This window comes from Pristiophorus japonicus, chromosome 11 (genome assembly GCF_044704955.1).
Source record: "Pristiophorus japonicus isolate sPriJap1 chromosome 11, sPriJap1.hap1, whole genome shotgun sequence".
Classification (NCBI taxonomy): Eukaryota; Metazoa; Chordata; class Chondrichthyes; family Pristiophoridae; genus Pristiophorus; species Pristiophorus japonicus.
In genome coordinates, this window is record NC_091987.1 from 208,251,813 (window position 1) to 208,270,362 (window position 18,550).

General features: G+C 42.5%; 1 protein-coding gene across 1 annotated transcript in view; it reads right to left on the minus strand.

The window, feature by feature from the left end:
- Positions 1-9,891: 9,891 nt before the first annotated feature.
- The window catches only part of LOC139275666 (NF-kappa-B inhibitor delta-like), a 79,353-nt gene continuing 70,694 nt past the window's right edge, over positions 9,892-18,550 (minus strand). Inside the window, exons 7-8 of the mRNA XM_070892834.1 lie at positions 13,311-13,475; positions 9,892-9,957 (exon numbers count right to left, since the gene is read on the minus strand). Of these exons, the coding sequence (XP_070748935.1) occupies positions 9,892-9,957; positions 13,311-13,475 (231 nt within the window). The remainder of the gene's footprint in view (positions 9,958-13,310; positions 13,476-18,550) is intronic.

Sequence of the window (18,550 nt, forward strand, 5' to 3'; positions counted from 1 at the left end):
AAATGTCAAAATATAGCCTGTGGGGAAAAGAATACAGCTTAAACTCTAAATGGGGTAAAAAGGAGAATGCAGATACATTTACACAAGTTATCCCAGCTCCCCCCTCCCAATTCCCCTAACTAACGAAGTTATAGCTCTGAGGGTTCAGGGGCTATGCTCACCAATCCCTTTAGACAGTTGCTGGTGAATCACGGTTTCGGGGTTCGCTGCACTTGGCCTTCTAGGCGAGCCGTACCCCGGACGCAGGAGAGGACTTCGGACTGCGTAGTCTTCAGTTGGGGTGCGTCCGTTGATGCAGTAATTTGCGTTTTGGATGTATGGGATAAGTACCCACTTCCTTTGGTTCGGAATAGTTTTAGTTAGTCCCTTTTGGTAATTTCTCACCCGTTGGTTGTTCAGAAATAGATTGTAGAGTGGAAATAAAGGTCGATTCTTCAGTTTTTGCTGAGTAGATTTTGGTTGGTCGTTTCGTTAGTTGTGGTAACCCGGGTTTGTCAATTTGGTTGCTGACAACCTTCTGTTTCGTGGGCCTCGTGCTCGGTCGGTTTCCTGATGAGTTCTGGTAGTTTCCTTCACTATTCCATTTCTTCACTGTAGAGCAAGCAGGCTGCTTGTGTCTGTCTGTGTTCCTTTCGAGTCTCTGTGTACTGCTAGTTTTGAGTTCTGCTTCTTTTCCTGTGTTCTGCTCGTCTTTCCTTGTAAAACTGGGTGATAGATATATCCCCCAAAAAAGGCTCCGTTATCTCCCATCAAATCTCTTGGGCTCTGTTTAAACTGTCTGTCCACTGATTTTCAAATGCCTCCTTTGTCAGCAGTAACTCGATTAGGGTGTGAGAATGTGCTATCACTGGGTTTGCATTGTTTTAGGATTGTCCAGTTTTTCTGACCATGATTTCCATTGTGCTTGATTGGGTAATTCGATAATCTCTTAGGGGGTGAATAGTTCCCCCAGACAATCTGGGATCCTTAATACACAAATTTGGCCCCGCCTCCTGTATTTGATAACTCTTTTTCGCAGCCAAAATGTTGTAGAATCTTAAAATGGATATGCTCCTTCCCATAGATGTTTAGGGGATCTCAAGCTTCTGCAATTTAGGTCCATTTTGAATTCCCTTTCCTATGAGTCCAAACACTGGGGGGGGGGCTCCTTGAATGCATCCCCTTTTATCCCCCGCAGGCTTCGTCTGCCCCTTTAAACTCATTTTAAAAGCCCAGAAAGGGATTCTTCTCCTCTGCAGGGGAAAGGTACCTGGAATCTTTGCGAGATATTGGTAAATTCTACAGATTTGAGGGGAAATTTCTTTACCTAGATGGTGGTGGGCATCTGGAACTCATTGCCTGAAAGAGGCAGAAACCCTCACGACATTTAAAAAGTACTTCGATGTGCCCTTGAAGTGCTGTAATCTACAGGGCTACGGACTTAGAGCTGGAAAGTGGGATTACGTTGGATAGCTGTTTGCTGGACGGCGCGGACATGATGGGCCGAAATGGTTTCCTTCCGTGCTGTAAATTTCTATGATTTGGTGCCAGGTTTAAGCTATAAGACGCTGGTAGATTGTAGGAAAAGGAAGACATGAGGAAAGTAAAATTCTTTTACACAAAGATAGCACAAAATGCCGTGAAGGCCTCACACAGATTTTCAGATTTTTGATAATCTGAATCCCGTTTATCTTATGATCATCACACATTCTTTTAGCTTGTAATTCAACAACAACAACTTGCATTTATATAGCAACCTTAAAGTACTAAAACGTCCCAAGGTGCTTCACAGGAGCGTTATCAAACAAAAGTTGATGCTGAGCTATACATGGAGATATTCGGACAGGTAACCAAAAGCTTGGTCAAAGAATTAGGTTTCAAGGAGTAACTTAAAGGAGGAGAGCGAGGTAGTGAGGCAGAGAGGTTTAGGGAGGGAATTGCAGAGTTTAGGGTTCTGAAGGCTCAGCCATCAATGGTGGAGTGATGTAAATGTTTTGTTACATTATCTGTAATTCTGTAATGTTCGAAATGTCATTTGAAATCCAGACATATTTTAAAAGCACTATTACAAATATAAAATAGTGATGATGTAAGCTATCCAGGATTTTCAACATTCAAACACTGAACCCTACTTTTATTCCTGGCTGTCATTCTTGGGGATTTCTCTTGGGAAGGTAGGGTTTATTTTTACACGGTTCAAGGCGAGATCAAAAACTGTCTGCGTTGAATCCCTTCTCACGGCACTGAAATGCATCTATTTTCATTAAAGTATATAAGTGACTGTGTTGAAATTTATCTTCATGAGTTTGTATATTTCTGCATATTCTTTATTTATTATAATAATCTGTAGGGAAAATATAATAAAATATCAATAAAAATAGGTGGTCATTGTGATGGAGTAGATATGGAGTCAGAAGCCTTGCTTGGGGTTGAATAGGATACCGAGGTTGTAAAGAGTCTGGTTTAGTCTGAGAGAGTGGCGGGGAAGGGGATGGAATCGGTACGGATTTCAACATGGGGGCCAAAGATGGCGGCTTCAGTCTTCCCAATATTTAGCTTGCGGTCTTGGGTGAGCTGCAATTTCCTCACAACTCAGACCTATGGCATTAGGGGTCAGTTTCATGGCTTTTCTCTGCACTGTCTCTAGCATTTGAATGTTTCCCTTATGTCTTGGTGACCAGAACTGGACACAGTCCTCAAAGTGCGGTCTGACCAGGTAAGGAGGAATCAGATGGTGACTCACCACCAGGCCACTCTCTTTTCTGGATACTAAGGGAATCAAGGGATATGGGGATAGGGCGAGAAGGTGGAGTTGAGGTCGAAGATCAGCCATGATCTTATTGAATGGCGGAGCAGGCTCGAAGGGCCAAATGACCTACTCCTGCTCCTAGTTCTTATGTTCTTATGTTCATGCATCTCTTCATGTAGTCTTGCCAGCAGGCTGCATGGTCCACCATTTTGGTTGGAGTAGTTGCATATTCTGGGAGGCACTAGTTAGGGGAGCACATACCTTCAAAAAAAAAAATATATGCGGATAACATTACTCTTAAAGCTATTATTAACTTCACTGTATACTTGGGCTAGTTTTTAAAGTAATTTGAAATCCAGGAAAGATACAATATAAATTAAAATGTATGAGTCAGTACACAGAGAATTCTTTGATGTATGCTGAGATTTATTATGCACTATTATCAATATGCATATGCATAGAAATGCCAGTTAAACCAGCAAAATGTAACATTGTGGATACACAATAAAATTATATTCTAAAAAAAGAATAACAAAATCAGGTTCAAACTATTTCCCATTACCCAAAAAATAACAAAGCTTTTTGTGACAGAAATAATTTTTATCAGGAAACAATAATAAATACAAAAAGCATTGTGATATGCCACATCCAAGAGCAGTGCCAGGTTCAATTTGCAATATCATGTTAAACATGTTAATTAAAACTTAAGAAGCAAGCAGAGGATGCAAATGTTGCTGGATCAATCCCAGATAAGCGACAGAGTGAAAGCACATTCACTACTGTAAGATGATTGTAATTGGCAAAAGCTACACGGGTCATTGTTTTTGGCAAATGTTATGCTGACAAAGGTGAGGATTGTTATTGCTGTATAGCATTATAATTCTGGGATCCCTCTACTCTGCACCAACTATTAACCTCAGTGCTAACTTTCAATATACCACAGTGCCACACCAGCCATCCTCATTGTCTGTCTGAAGAAAATTCCCAGTTTAGGTGGATGATTTGAAGTGATTGGTGGGAGGATTAGAGTTGAGGAGAACTTTTTTCACCCAGAGGGTGGTGGGGATCTGGAACTCACTGCCTGAAAGGGTAGAGGCAGAAACCCTCACCACATTTAAAAAGTACTTGGATGTGCACTTGAAGTGCTGTAATCTACAGGGCTACGGGCCTAGTGCTGGAAATTGAGTTTAGTTCGGGTAGCTCTTTTCCGGCCGGCGCGGATATGATGGGCCGAGTGGCCTCCTTCTGTGCCGTAAATGTCTATGATTCTATGATGTGATTGCTCTTTGTAGTGAAATTGTAAATACATGCTTAGAATAAAAGATAGTGAACATAGTAAATTTTTACCCTTAGAGTGAGTCAATTAGTGCCCAATTAGGGGTGGTTTTATGCTTTGACTACTGGGAACTCAGTTGAGTCTGACCAATGTTATTTCACCACATGGTTCATTCACTCTGTTGAGGATTATAGCAATATCATCAAACCCAAATTAGAATACTTGTTTTCAAGTGCCTGTATCTTATTTCTATCTGCTGGCACAGACTGGGAGCCACTTCAACACGATGGAACAAAGGCCCTCCCACTCTCTTTCTAAACCCATTGTAAGCGATACTCATGAAATAACTTCTAGTAGTCTCAAGCTGCTGGAAATTGAACACAATTCCATTAGCATATATTTCCATGGACAGCATGGAGCTGAGAGAAACATGTGTCTGAAATGGGATAATGCTTTTCAAGTTGAACTGGGGTTTGTGGATTGTAACTAATTTGCCTGACCCATGAGTGATGTTGCTGCATACCATGCAAACATGATTTATTTTTTACCATTATGCTGTTCTAAAGAACGATAAAGTAGGCCAAGTGTTTTTGTAATGACACTTGTGCGCTTTTGAAGCTGTAATGCGGAATATGCGAAAACAAAATGCTGTCTAGTGAAACAGCCCTGCCACACTGATACAGTGCAATCAAATCCGATTTATACAAAAATACAAACAAATATATCAGATTGCACGGCAATCAACAGTTCATTTCACAGAAATGATAAAGAAACGTCCTGCTTCAACCTGGTCCACACATCGGAAAATGCAGTTTCTCCTCTTGCGATGAAACCCCAGGCACATTGCCTGAAAGGGACAATGTCTCAAGCTGAAGATAATATAGGCTCATGTATAAATAACAAACACAAATAATGCAGACAAACTAAAAACCAGAGTATAAGGAGGAAAGCTGTAAGATAATCATAATCTGTGTGACGCCTGCTCTTAAATTCAAAATGCAATGTTCGTTGGTAACTACTAATTAGGATGAGGGGAACTTGCATCCTCCCAATGCTTTTTTGGGGTTTGGATTGTGCTCCCCTCTTACGCTATTTTAAATCTCAGAAATGTCCTTGATACATATATATCCCCCCCCACCCCGCCCCAAGTCAGTAACGTCTCTGATAATGCTGATAAATATTGCTGGTGTAAGGGTAGAAATTATGGTGGTGTTATTGGCAGCCAAAGTTAATGGCCCGGAACTTGTGGTGAATTGGCAGTGTTCGCCATCAGTCCACTTTTGAAACTGACTGCAACTTCGGGATTTAGCGCATGTGCAGCCGAATGTGGAAATCCTGAAGTTGCGGTCTGTCATTCACTGCTGCTCTACAGGTTGCGCTCTGCCCCCCCATAGCTGGCAATCAGTAAGATCACTGATCTGTTGAAAACATCCCCTTTTCTGAACAAATATCGCTGTTAGAAGCCCCATAAAAAGTTAGACCCATTCAAGTGAGGTGTAACTGAGTTTTTAACAGCAATAACTACTGATAAACAACCGTTCTGGGCCTGAAAAACGAATTTTATATTGTTTAAAAAGTCAAATTTCACCATTAAATTAAAGATGATTAGATTTAAAAATTATTACAAGTTTTTTTAATATAAAGTTTGTTCATGATATTTCAGCTTCTGTCTTAACCAAATGTCTATATCGCAATCTTTATTCCACTCTCTGTAAATTTTTAAAAAAGTGACTGATTATTAATGCTTTCTATTTCCTGGTTTGCCGTCTGTGAGAATTTGGCAATGTGATTGCTGCTTAGACAGCTTGCTGATATCACTGCAGCTCGCACTGTAGGATTCCCACTATACTACATTGATTTCAACCGTTGAAAAAGCCGGACTTCTTGCCACAAAGATCGTGAGATCTTTGTGGGCAGCTTAATTCGGAGTCAGCGATGAACGCCTTTGCTTCGCCACTGACTGCAAATTATGGGCCATTATGACATTTCACTGTCAATCATTTTAACAAAGTCTTTACAATTATTTTAAATTGGCCAGTAAAAGACTATAGAGAGGAGAGCCATATAACTGTGTAAAGCATTTGTTCGCTAATACTACCAAAAGTATATTCTGGGCTAAAATCTCTGTAGCTGTAGCAAGATATCACGGTTTCTGGGTAACACATTTGGGTACATTTAGGAGGAGGATGACTTTGGAATACTATTGGCATTGATAAGATGTTACTGAACATTTTGCTGACAAGAACTACATTTCTTTGCAAACACCCACCCAAACTTATTCATTCCATCAATAATAATGAGGTCTTGCCCTCAGGTAGAGTCTAGTATTCAGTAGAACCAGAACATTTTGGCTTCCTGAAACTTACGCTGTTTGAACATTCCCAAATGCAGCAATAATATTCATGAGAATAATCAAGAATGAGGCTGTGTAATGGCCTTAGCCTTACATATTCCTGATAAAACATATCCACAGCTGGATCAGAATGCATCCTGATGCAACTCACGCATAATGGCAACTGTTAGTAGACCATTCACAGGCCTGGCAAATGTTACAAATATGGCTGCTCCAATTGGAGGCCAAACGTTGAGAATTTTGTTTTAGATAACAAATCATAAAATAAATAAAAATTCAGTTATGTTTTTGTAGGGAATGCTGCAGTCAATGACTATATAGATCGATTTCCTGATTTACCTAATTTCCTTTACCTCAACCCTGGTGGTGATTTTCCCTATGGCCTTCAACCCTTCACCTTTATTTTCTTAATAATGAAAACATTATCACGGCGTTTTCCTTTAATTCCTATTTTTAAAGCTACATTTAATGGTGGCAGTAGGGTCACGGGTTCAGTTCTCTGTGCTATTGCGATCTTGATCTGAGTGTTGCTGCTGTGAACAACACTGATGCCCTCACGATAGGTGTAATGTGTGCACCTGAGAGTACGCTCACAGGTTTGTAGAGCTATTGGGTTGGGAGTGGCTTAGCCAGTCACGTGATGTTCACACGACTCAATAAAACCCCAGCCAGATGGATTCGGGGGATCCACGATGAGGCAGGTGGTTGTGAGCCTGGTAGATGAACTGGTAATGTGTAGTGTGATTGTTAAACCTTTTTTGCTAATAAACCAACTAGTTCTTAATAGCAAGGTGTTGCTATGAATTCTTAAGCAAAGAACCCATGAAGCAAATACATTGCAAAGGGAGACGGGGAAGGAATCAGATATAGAGCCAGTGCTGCGATAGTGTTGCACATTTCCTGGAGATAAAGGGCAGGATAACCTCTGAACAGATTACCGGGTCACCCTTGCAGTTGCCCTCACACTGGGGGAATGAGCGGAACTACGTTTCTCTCTTAATCAATTTTTCTCAGCCAATTTTCTCCCATCCTCTTCTCTGAAGGAAGTTGATTCCTTGCTGGGCGAAAGTTCCATCAACCTGCAACAGCTCACCCAGGCTCTTCTGGTCAGAGTCTTACCAATGAGTGTCTGTAGCCCATTACTAGGAACTGGAGAGGGCATCGTAGCTGAGCTCAATTCTGTCCTTACCCAACGGAGGTTGCTGGTTAGTGGTCAGGAACAGGAATCCTGGCTGATTTTCCTGTCCTTAACATGTGTACTGAGAACAATTGTACCGCTCCTACACAGAGTTAAGATTTTCTAAGGATTGAACTGGGGCCTCCTGGTTTGTGTGGGTCAACTAGTCATTGGATGTACTTGCTAAGTTGTTGGGGGACTCAAAATCAACATTTTGAAGCTGACTAGAGGCTCTCACAGGACTGTGACACCGCATTATGTCAACACTTTATTAAACAGAGGCACATCTATGGGCCCGATAGCTAATATAAAATTCATGAAGGTGCAGGTGATACCTTCTTTAAGCTGTTAGATTACAGTAATTACTCGGGATCTTGTAGCTTTTTTTTAAGTATTTCATTTGACCTACGAACATAAAGAAATAATATTTCAATCACTGTAGTCTGGGAGTGTTGTAATTTAAAGGCACTGTTAAAATAAAGACATATATTTATATAGCGCCTTTCAGGACCTCAAGACCTCCCAAAGCACTTTACAGCCAATGAAGTACTTTTGAAGTGTAGTCACTGCTGTAATGTGGGAAACACAGCAGCCAATTTGCACACAGCAAGCTCCCACAAACAGCAATGTGGTAATGACCAGATAATCTGTGTGACTGATGTTGGGTCAGAGATAATTGCTGGCCAGGACACTGGGGAAAATTCCCCTGCTTTTCTTCAAAATAGTACCAGGGGATCTTTTATATTCATCTTTAATATTCACGGTTAAGAAAGAAAATGGCATGTTGGCCTTCATAGCGAGGGGATTTGAGTACAGGGGCAGGGAGGTGTTACTACAGTTGTACAGGGCCTTGGTGAGGCCACACCTGGAGTATTGTGTACAGTCTTGGTCTCCTAACTTGAGGAAGAACATTCTTGCTATTGAGGGAGTGCAGCGAAGGTTCACCAGACTGATTCCCGGGATGGCGGGACTGACATATCAAGAAAGACTGGATCAACTGGGCTTGTATTCACTGGAGTTCAGAAGAATGAGAGGGGATCTCATCGAAACGTTTAAAATTCTGACGGGTTTAGACAGGTTAGATGCAAGAAAAATGTTCCCAATGTTGGGGAAGTCCAGAACCAGGGGTCACAGTCTAAGGATAAGGGGTAAGCCATTTAGGACCGAGATGAGGAGAAACTTCTTCACCCAGAGGAGTGGTGAACCTGTGGAATTCTCTACCACAGAAAGTTGTTGAGGCCAATTCACTAAATATATTCAAAAAGGAGTTAGATGTAATCCTTACTACTAGGGGGATCAAGGAGTATGGCGAGAAAGCAGGAATGGGATATTGAAGTTGCATGTTCAGCCATGAACTCATTGAATGGCGGTGCAGGCTCGAAGGGCCGAATGGCCTAATCCTGCACCTATTTTCTATGTTTCTATGTTTCTATCTGAGAGTCCAGACGGGGCCTTGATTTTAATGTCTCATCCGAAAAACTGTACCTCTGACAGTACAGTGCTCCTGCATTGGGAGTGTCAGCCTAGATTTATGTGCTCAAGTCTCTGGAGTGGAACTTGAACCAACAACCTTCTGACAGAAGCGTAGGTGCTACCCACTGAATGCAGGTCAGGATTTTGTGCTCATGGTTCTTGAGGCGAGAATGCTACCAACTGAACCAGCATTTGCCAGTCTGAAATGTCTGGGTTACAATTATGGCTCTTTTTGCCTTTCTGCGGAAATGAGCAAGATTAATTACTCTGCTGTTAAATGTGTTAATTCCTTAAAGAGGAATTTATCGTTCTGCAAGTTTAGGTAATTAAACCTTAGTTAACATGGGGTTAAAAGGAAGATGAGATAGAACCATCGTAATTTGCTTTGTATGTGTAGCCATGGAGTTACTGCAGAGGTTGTAAAATATTTATTTTACTTTGGGTATAAAAATTAAGAATTAAGCATATTTACACGTTGCAATCCATCATTGAACTGTGCCATCCCATTCTAGCAACTGAATAAAATATACTTCATTGGCTGTGAAGCGCTTTGGGATGTCCTGAGGTTGTGAAAGGCGCTATGCAAATGCAAGTTCTTTCTTTCTTTGAATACGATAAGAATTATGAGCCCCATGGTACATTACGGTAGAAATAATAAAAAAGTCTATTCGAAGTAAACCTGCTCCTAAGTTTGCCCAGCACAGAGAGGGTAAAGTTAGATTGGCGTTCCAGTACTTAGTTGGATGTATTAAAGTATAATGGCAGCTAAAACCCTGAGCTTTTACATATGAGCACACATTAAAATGTTCCTAATATAAGGTACATGTTCATTCCGCAGGAGTGAAGATGGTGGGACTGATTCGAGTCCAGGCTGAGCTATATCCCTAGGATGTAGCATTTCGCTGGTTTGAGCCCGAGTTAACTCTTCCTTTCTTCAAGAGATGCCTGATCTGTAAAGCCATAAACATGTTCACAGTAAGCTTCAAGTCATAGAATAAATTCACTTTTTTTAATGTTTAAAAATACATTATAGTGCCGGAAGCATAACAAGCAAATCAATATTACAGTGTAGTGCTGCCATCCATGTAGCGAGGGTAGCAAAAGTGAGTCTGGATCATCCTCTCACTCCAGAGACTTGAGCACAAACATCTAGACTCCAGTGCAGAGCTGAGGGAGCACTGCACTGTCAGCAGTGCCATCTTTCGGATGAGACATTAAAACCAAGGCTCCATCTGGCCTCTCAGATGAACATAAAAGATCCCATGGCACTATTTCGAAGAAGAGCAGGGGAGTTATCCCCGGTGTCCTGGCCAATATTTATCCCTCAACCTACATCACTAAAACAGACTATGGTCATTATCACATCGCTGTTTGTGGGAGCTTGCTGTGTGCAAATTGGCTGCCGCGTTTCCCACATTACAACAGTAATCTATCTGTGCTGACAACAAGGGAGGCTGTTAGCACTGCATTTTGCAAAGTTAGTCCCTTTTGCTCAATGTAATAGGTTCCCTGCACATGAAGAACAGATGCAGAGAGCCTAGCAAGCAGCTGGATTGGCTGGGATGCAGGGAATCTGCACGAGGCAGCAGTTCTTAAAAGGCCTGCTGCTTGACCTTAGAGGTGCAATGCATTTTTGAAGTGGCAAAATAGTTTGGTCTCTGTCACAAGGAATGATTGCAGTTTCCAGAATTTGTGTAAACATACCTTGGGGATATGTGGCCTGCAGAAATGCTGTGAGGCCTAACGTGCTTACCAAGGAAGATTTAGAGGTCATGAGATACAGCAGAGGACAATTGCCCTCTTGGCAGTGGAAGGGTATCCCTTTGTGAAAGCAGAGGTGGAGTCTGCCTGGTGAGAGGTAGCCCAGAAAAGGAATGTAATCTGCCATATATACGGACATGGGAGAGGGGTGCGTGTGGGCAGAATGAGGAAGACCGTTTCTGATTATTTCAAGCACTGGCAAGGTATGTGTGCTCACGTCTGCACACAAGCATAGTGGTTATGTTACTGGATTATCCAGAGCCCTGAGTTCAAATCCCACCACGGCAGTTAGGGGATATAAATTCAGTTAATTAAATAAATCTGGAAGAAAAAGCTAGGATCAGTAATGGTGACCATGATTGTCGTTAAAAAACAATCTGGTTCACTAATGTCCTTTAGGGAAGGAAATCTGCCGTCCTTACCCGGTCTGACCTATAGGTAACTCCAGACCCACAGCAATGTGGTTGACTCTTAACTGCTCTCTGTAATGGCCTAGCGAGCCACTTAGTTGGACCAAACCATCACACGGACTGCAGCAGTTCTAGAAGGCGGCTCACCACCGTCTTCTCAAGGATGGACAATAAATGCTGCCCTTGCCAGCGACGCCCACATCCCATGAACGAATAAAAAAAAACGGGGGTGAAATGCAACATTAGCAAAAGGGCTGGTAGTGTATCAGTCGCCCGTTATAAAACCCCACCTGATTTACCTTTCCATTGAAGAATTGGTGGGGAAGATTGACCGGATTGGCCAATTCACTACCGCCCCTCATTCACCATCGCCGAAGTTGAATTTCATCACAATAATGCTACTGGGGAATAGCACACATGGCAACAAGCCAGACCTGTGGGCTGCAGCTCGCTCAGGGAGGCCTCTTGCCAAGTAAGGAGGCAACCTTTCCCTCTTTTCTATGCCGTCTATTATTGCCAAAATAGTTTGCGCTGTGACACATAAAGGTTGCAAGGTGTGCTTACAAACAACAGGGCCTTCATAGCGAGGGGATTTGGGTACAGGGGCAGGGAGGTGTTATTACAGTTGTACAGGGCCTTGGTGAGGCCACACCTGGAGTATTGTGTACAGTTTTGGTCTCCTAACTTGAGGAAGGACATTCTTGCTATTGAGGGAGTGCAGCGAAGGTTCACCAGACTGATTCCCGGGATGGCGGGACTGACATATCAAGAAAGATTGGATCAACTGGGCTTGTATTCACTGGAGTTCAGAAGAATGAGAGGGGATCTCATAGAAATGTTTAAATTCTGACGGGTTTAGACAGGTTAGATGCAGGAAGAATGTTGGGGAAGTCCAGAACCAGGGGTAACAGTCTAAGGATAAGGGGTAAGTCATTTAGGACGAGATGAGGAGAAACTTCTTCACCCAGAGAGTGGTGAACCTGTGGAATTCTCTACCACAGAAAGTTGTTGAGGCCAATTCACTAAATATATTCAAAAAGGAGTTAGATGTAGTCATTACTACTAGGGGGATCAAGGGGTATGGCGAGAAAGCAGGAATGGGGTACTGAAGTTGCATGTTCAGCCATTAACTCATTGAATGGCGGTGCAGGCTCGAAGGGCCGAATAGCCTACTCCTGCACCTATTTTTCTATGTTTCTAGAAACTGTGGGGGTGAATTCTCACGAGGGTTCACAAAGGGCTGCGGGAACCCTGGAAAAATGGACGGGTTTCCTGTGGTTCTTTTGTTGAAGCGACAGAGACTGAACGGGACATTGCCCCATGGAAATTCACCCCTTATATGTGTATTGCACTGGAATGCACTCGCTCAATAAGAAAAGAAATAGGAGCAGGAGTAGGCCATTCGGCCCCTCGAGCCTGCTCTGCCATTCAAGAAGATCATGGCTGATCTGATTTTGGCCTCAACTCTCCTGCCTGTTCCCCATAACCCTTAACTCCCCTATGGTTCAAGGATGTATCTATCTCAGCCTTGAATATATTCAATGACTGAACTTCCACAGCTCGCTGGGGTAGAGAATTCCAAAGATTCTCGACCCTCTGAGAGAAGAAATTATTCCTGATCACCATCTTAAATGGGTGACCCATTATTCTGAAACTGTGCCCCTAGATCTAGATTCCCCCATGAGGGGAAACATCTTCTCAGCATCTACCCTGTCTAGCCCCCTCAGAACCTTATATGTTTCAATAAGATCACCTCTTATTCTTCTAAACTCTAATTAGCACAGGCCCAACCTGCTCAACCTTTCCTCAGAAGATAACCCCTACATCCCATGAATCAGTCTCGTGAACCTTCTCTGAAATACCTCCAACGCAAGTATATCCCTCCTTAAAGACGGAGACCAAAACTGTACGCAGTACTCCAGGTGTGGTCTCACCAGTGCCGTGTACAGTTGTAGCAGGACTTCTCTACTGTTATACTCCATCCCGCTTGCAATAAAGGCCAAAGGATAGGTGTAGGGAGGCATGGTACAGCAGCAATCATTGCACGAAATGGAAGAGTGATTAAAAAAGGGATGAGAGACAAATATTGCGACCAGCCCCAACAAAGGGATCACACATCAGTTCTATCTCACCTGATCTCCTTGTTCTCCGGGTTGCACCAGATGGGTCGGCTGCTCATTCTCCAGGTTTCGAATGCTGGGGTCTGCTCCATGATATAAAAGCAGTTTAATTATTCTGTCCTGGTTTCTCTCATTTTGGAGACCAGCAGCCATATGCAAAGCCGTGTTACCATGAGCCTAGTAAAAAGTGGAAAAAGTTTGGTTGAGATCTTGCTGGGTTTTTTTGTTTATGACTATTTCCTTAATTTTTAATCTGTTTTGTACATTTATAGAATCACAGAACGGTTACAGCACAGAAGGAGGCCATTCGGCCCGTCGAGCCTGTGCCGGCTCTCTGCAAGAGCACTTCAGCTAGTCCCACTCCCCCGCCCTTTCCCCATAGTCCTGCACATTTTTTTCTTTCAGATACTTATCCAACTCTCTTTTAAAGCCACAATTGAGTCTGTCTCCACCACCCTTTCAGGCAGAGTCTTTGGTTCTTCTGCCAATCACCTTAAATCTGTGTCCTCTAGTTCGCGATCCTTTCACCAATGGGAACAGTTTATCTCTAAACTACTCTGTCCAGACCCCTCATGATTCTGAACACCTCTATCAAATCTCCTCTCAACCTTCTCTGTTCTAAGGAAAACATGCACAGTAGACACGTGGCAGATTAAATTTAACGCAAAGTGATACATTTTGATAGAAAGAATGGGAAGATGAAATATAACCTAACGGATACAATCCTAAAGGGGATTTCTTCAAGTGTTTTTCTCCTCTTGCCTATAGGTGCCCCAGCATTAAGAATCGCCCTTGAAAACAAGGGGGGTAATTTTAAACTTTGAGAGTGGAAAAGGGGTGATATTGCATTGCCTGCCAGTTATACACCTCTCCCAATTTCCCTTTTCATTTATGAAAATCATGGGAGATGATTATTAGGTTACCGATCCCATTTCACCCATTTTCCCGATGTTGGGGAAGTCCATAACCAGAGGACACAGTCTAAGGATAAGGGGTAAGCCATTTAGGACCGAGATGAGGAGAAACTTCTTCACTCAGAGAGTTGTTAACCTGTGGAATTCCCTACCACAGAGAGTCGTTGATGCCAGTTCATTGGATATATTCAAGAGGAAGTTAGATGTGGCTTTTATGGCTAAAGGGATAAAGGGGTATGGAGAGAAAGCAGGAAAGGGGTACTGAGGGAATGATCAGCCATGATCTTATTGAATGGTGGTGCAGGCTCGAAGGGCCGAATGGCCTACTCCTGCACCTATTTTCTATGTTTCTATGTTACACTATCGACAAAAGTTAACATTACCCCCAAAGAGCCACAGTTTCAAATTTCAGATATTTAAATTCAGACACCTAACAACTACAGTCTGCAATATTAGTATAAGAGTGCGCAGTGGATTCATATGAGATTTCTTGGTCTGGCATTTTAATTGAGGCATTAACTTGTTTAAACTAAATAGCAGACAAAGTCATGCCAGAAGGATAGATTAAGCATTCATAGATTCATATCAATCGCCATAAACTCTAGGCTGTAGATAGATCTGTAGATAAATATATTTAAATCAGAACTTTTAAGATTAAGAAATGAATCCTGTGCACACATGCTCGGCATGACTCATTGATGGGGATTCACTGTATCTCCTCCTAGTGAGGTGCAATGCATTATAGCCGTGGCTTGTGGGTAGCACTCTTGCCTCTGGGTCAGAAGGTTGAGGGTTCAAGTTCCACTCTAGAGACTTGAGCACAGAAATCTAGGCTGACACTCCAGTGTAGTGCTGAGGAAGTGCTGCAGTGTTGGAGGTGCCGTCTTTCAGATGAAACGTTGAACTGAGGCCCCGTCTTCTCTCTCAGATGGATGTAAAAGATCCCATGGCACTATTTCGAAAAAGAGCAGGGGAGCTATCCCTGGTATCCTGGCCAATATTTATCCCTCCATCAACATCACTAAAAACAGATTATCTGGTCACTATCATGTTGCTGTGTGTGGGAGCTTGCTGTGCGCAAATTGGCTGCCACGTTTCCCACATTACAACAGCGACGACGCTTCAAAAGTACTTCATTGGCTGTGAAGCACTTTGGGATGCCCGGTGATCGTGAAAGGTGCTATATAAATGCAAGTCTTTCTTTTTCTCTATAGCCCCAGTGCAACGTGGCAGAGAATGGTGGGGCAGAGGTACACATCTGGCTTACAACCAGTACTGACCCCAGCCATGCCAAGTGGTGGGCAGGTTTTTTTCCCCAGAAGGGGAAGTGAAAAGGGAAGTGAACTCAGGTACAGTCATCAAGTTTCATGAGGCAGCACATAAATGCAAAATAAAAATATCACCTCATGTGCTCCAGGATTGAAACCAACTTATATCAACCTGTTGCGACAGGTAGATATAGAATTTCAGCCAACACAGCTCTTACAAGAGCAAACGTGTTAAGTGCGAGTGACTGGTGCTGGCCATCAGTCTCACCATAACTGTCAACATCAGAAATCAGATCCCACTTCCAACCAGTACTTCATAACTAATTGTTCGTTAATACCTTCAATTAGAGCGCAGGCAGCAATTTGAACTTGTGCCCATGGATTGGTGCCCCCAGGGTACTAATTCCTGTGGGGAATGCAGAGCTAGTGGGCATTCAGCCCCCCTACAAAATAGCATATCTAACAGCACTTTTAACAGTTTGATAGAAGAAAGAAAGACTTGGTTTATAGAGTGCCTTTCACGACCACTGGACAACTCAAAGCGCTTTACAGCCAATGAAGTACATTTGAAGGGTAGTCACTTTTGTAATGTGGGAAACGCGGCAGCCAACTTGCGCACAGTAAGCTCCCACAAACAGCAATGTGATCATGATCAGATAATCTGTTTTTGTTATGTTGATTGAGGGATAAATATTGGCCAGGACACCGGGGCTAACACCCCTGCTCTTTTCTGAAATAGTGCCATGGGATCTTTTACATCCACCTGAGAGAGCAGACGGGGCCTCGGTTTACTGTCTCATCCAAAAGACGGCACCTCTGACAGTGCAGCACTCCCTCAGCACTGCACTGGAGTGTCAACCTAGGTTTATGTGCTAAAGTTCCTGGAGTGGGACTTGAACCCATAACCTTCTGGCTCAGACACAAGTATGCTGCTCACTGAGCCACAGCTGACACGACATAGATTTCAACTAAAATATAAATCAGTCAATTCTGGTTGCCATATTATAAAAAGGATATAGAGGCACTGGAGGGTGCAAAGACTTACAAGGGTGATACGAGAAATGTGAGGATATACATATCAGGAAAGGATGAACAGGCTTGGTCTTTTTTCTCTTGAAAAAAGAAGGCTGAGGGATGAACTAATAGAGCTCTTTAAAATTATGAAACGTTTTGTTAGAGTAGATACAGTGAGAGTTTCCACTTGTGGGAAAGAGCATAACTAGAGGCCATCAATGTAAGATAGTCACCAAGAAATCCAATAGAGGAATTCAGCTGAAACTTCTTTACCCAAGGAGTGGTGAGAATGTGGAACTCGCTACCACAGGGAGTGGTTGAAGCGAATAGTATCGATACATTTAAGGGGAGGCGAGACAAGCATATGAGGGAGAAGGGAATAGACGGTTACGTTGATAGATTTAGATGAGGAAAGACGGGAGGAGGCTCGAATGGAGCATAAACGCCGGTATGGACTGGTTGGGCCGAATGGCCTGTTTCTGTGCCGTTTATCCTATGTAATCCTATGTAATTTAGCTGAGGTTGATCAGTACGGTGAATCGGTTTATGATTTTTCTGCTACACCAATGAGGTCATCCTCCTGCATTTGGTCTTCAATATGCTGCCTGGCAACTTAAACAAATCAGACAGTAATTGCCAGCATTTATTGGCTGGGTATGCAGTTTTTAATCTGTGAAATCTATGCACAGCATATCGCAAATGCTCAGGCTGTGTTTTAACTAGCACAGCCCTGAATCAATCACTCACACCCACCCACACGCAACCAAACTAAATATTGCTGCTTTTTAAATCTGCAAAATGATTTTTGTTTGGTTTCTTTACACCTGTGCTCTGGGAAAGAGTAACCCACAGGTAAAAGCAGTTAAAAGTGAAGAATATGATTCAATCAGAATTAATTTGGTTGTTTGCTGAACTAGTGGTAATCAAATTTCAACCCATATGAACATAAGAACAAAAGAAATAGGAGCAGGAGTCGGCCATTTGGCCCCTCGAGCCTGCTCCGCCATTTAATAAGATCATGGCTGATCTGATCCAGGCCTCAACTCCACTTCCCCGCCCGCTCCCCATAACCCTTGACTTCCTTATTATTCAAAAATTTGTCTATCTCCACCTTAAATATATTCAATGACCCACAGCCCTCTGGGGTAGAGAATTCCAAAGATCCACGACCCTCAGAGAGAAATTTCTCCCCAGTCTTCACCTTGAGTTTTGTTTTCTTTTGTGGTGGATTTTCATTGCAGGAGATGTTTTTGGTTTTCAGATCTGTCTTGTAGATCAATTTCAGAATATCAGTAACCTTCAAGTAGAGCTTCGCAGGGCAATGAACTATTCTCAAAGAATGGCTAAATGTTAACTAGTTCATTATTACTTATTAGAATTTAAATAAAAAGAAATTGCAACAAGAATCTTCGGAAATTCATTGGGAATCAGACAGTTTTATTGACAATAAATAGACCATGTAAAGTGTTTAATAACGAGGTATATTAATGCTGTGATCCATTCAAAAATTTAGTCCAAATATTTAAGGAGAATAACATTAATGTTTGGCATGCCTAACTGCATTTTAAGTTGGTAAGCCATCAGACCTCAAAGAGATTAGATCCCTAGATACAACAACTTATATTTATATAGCGCCTTTAACATAGTGACACGGCCCAAGGCGCTTCACAGGAGTATTATGAGATTTTAAAAAATTGACACCGAGCCGCATAAGAAGAAATTAGGGCGGGTGACCAAAGACTTGGTCAAAGAGGTAGGTTTTAAGGAGCGTCTTGAAGGAGGAAAGGGAGGTAGAGAGGCGGAGAGGCTTAGGCAGGGAGTTCCAGAGCTTGGGCCCTAGGCAACAAAAGGCACGGCCACCAATAGATGAGTGATTATAATCAGGGATGCTTAAGAGGGCAGAATTAGAGGAGCGCAGACATCTCAGGGGGTTGTGGGACTGAAAGATATTACAGAGATAGGGAAGGGCGAGGCCATGGAGGAATTTTAAAAAAAGGATTAGAATTTTGAAATCGAGGCATTGCTTAACCGGGAGCCAATGTAGATAAAGATTTAA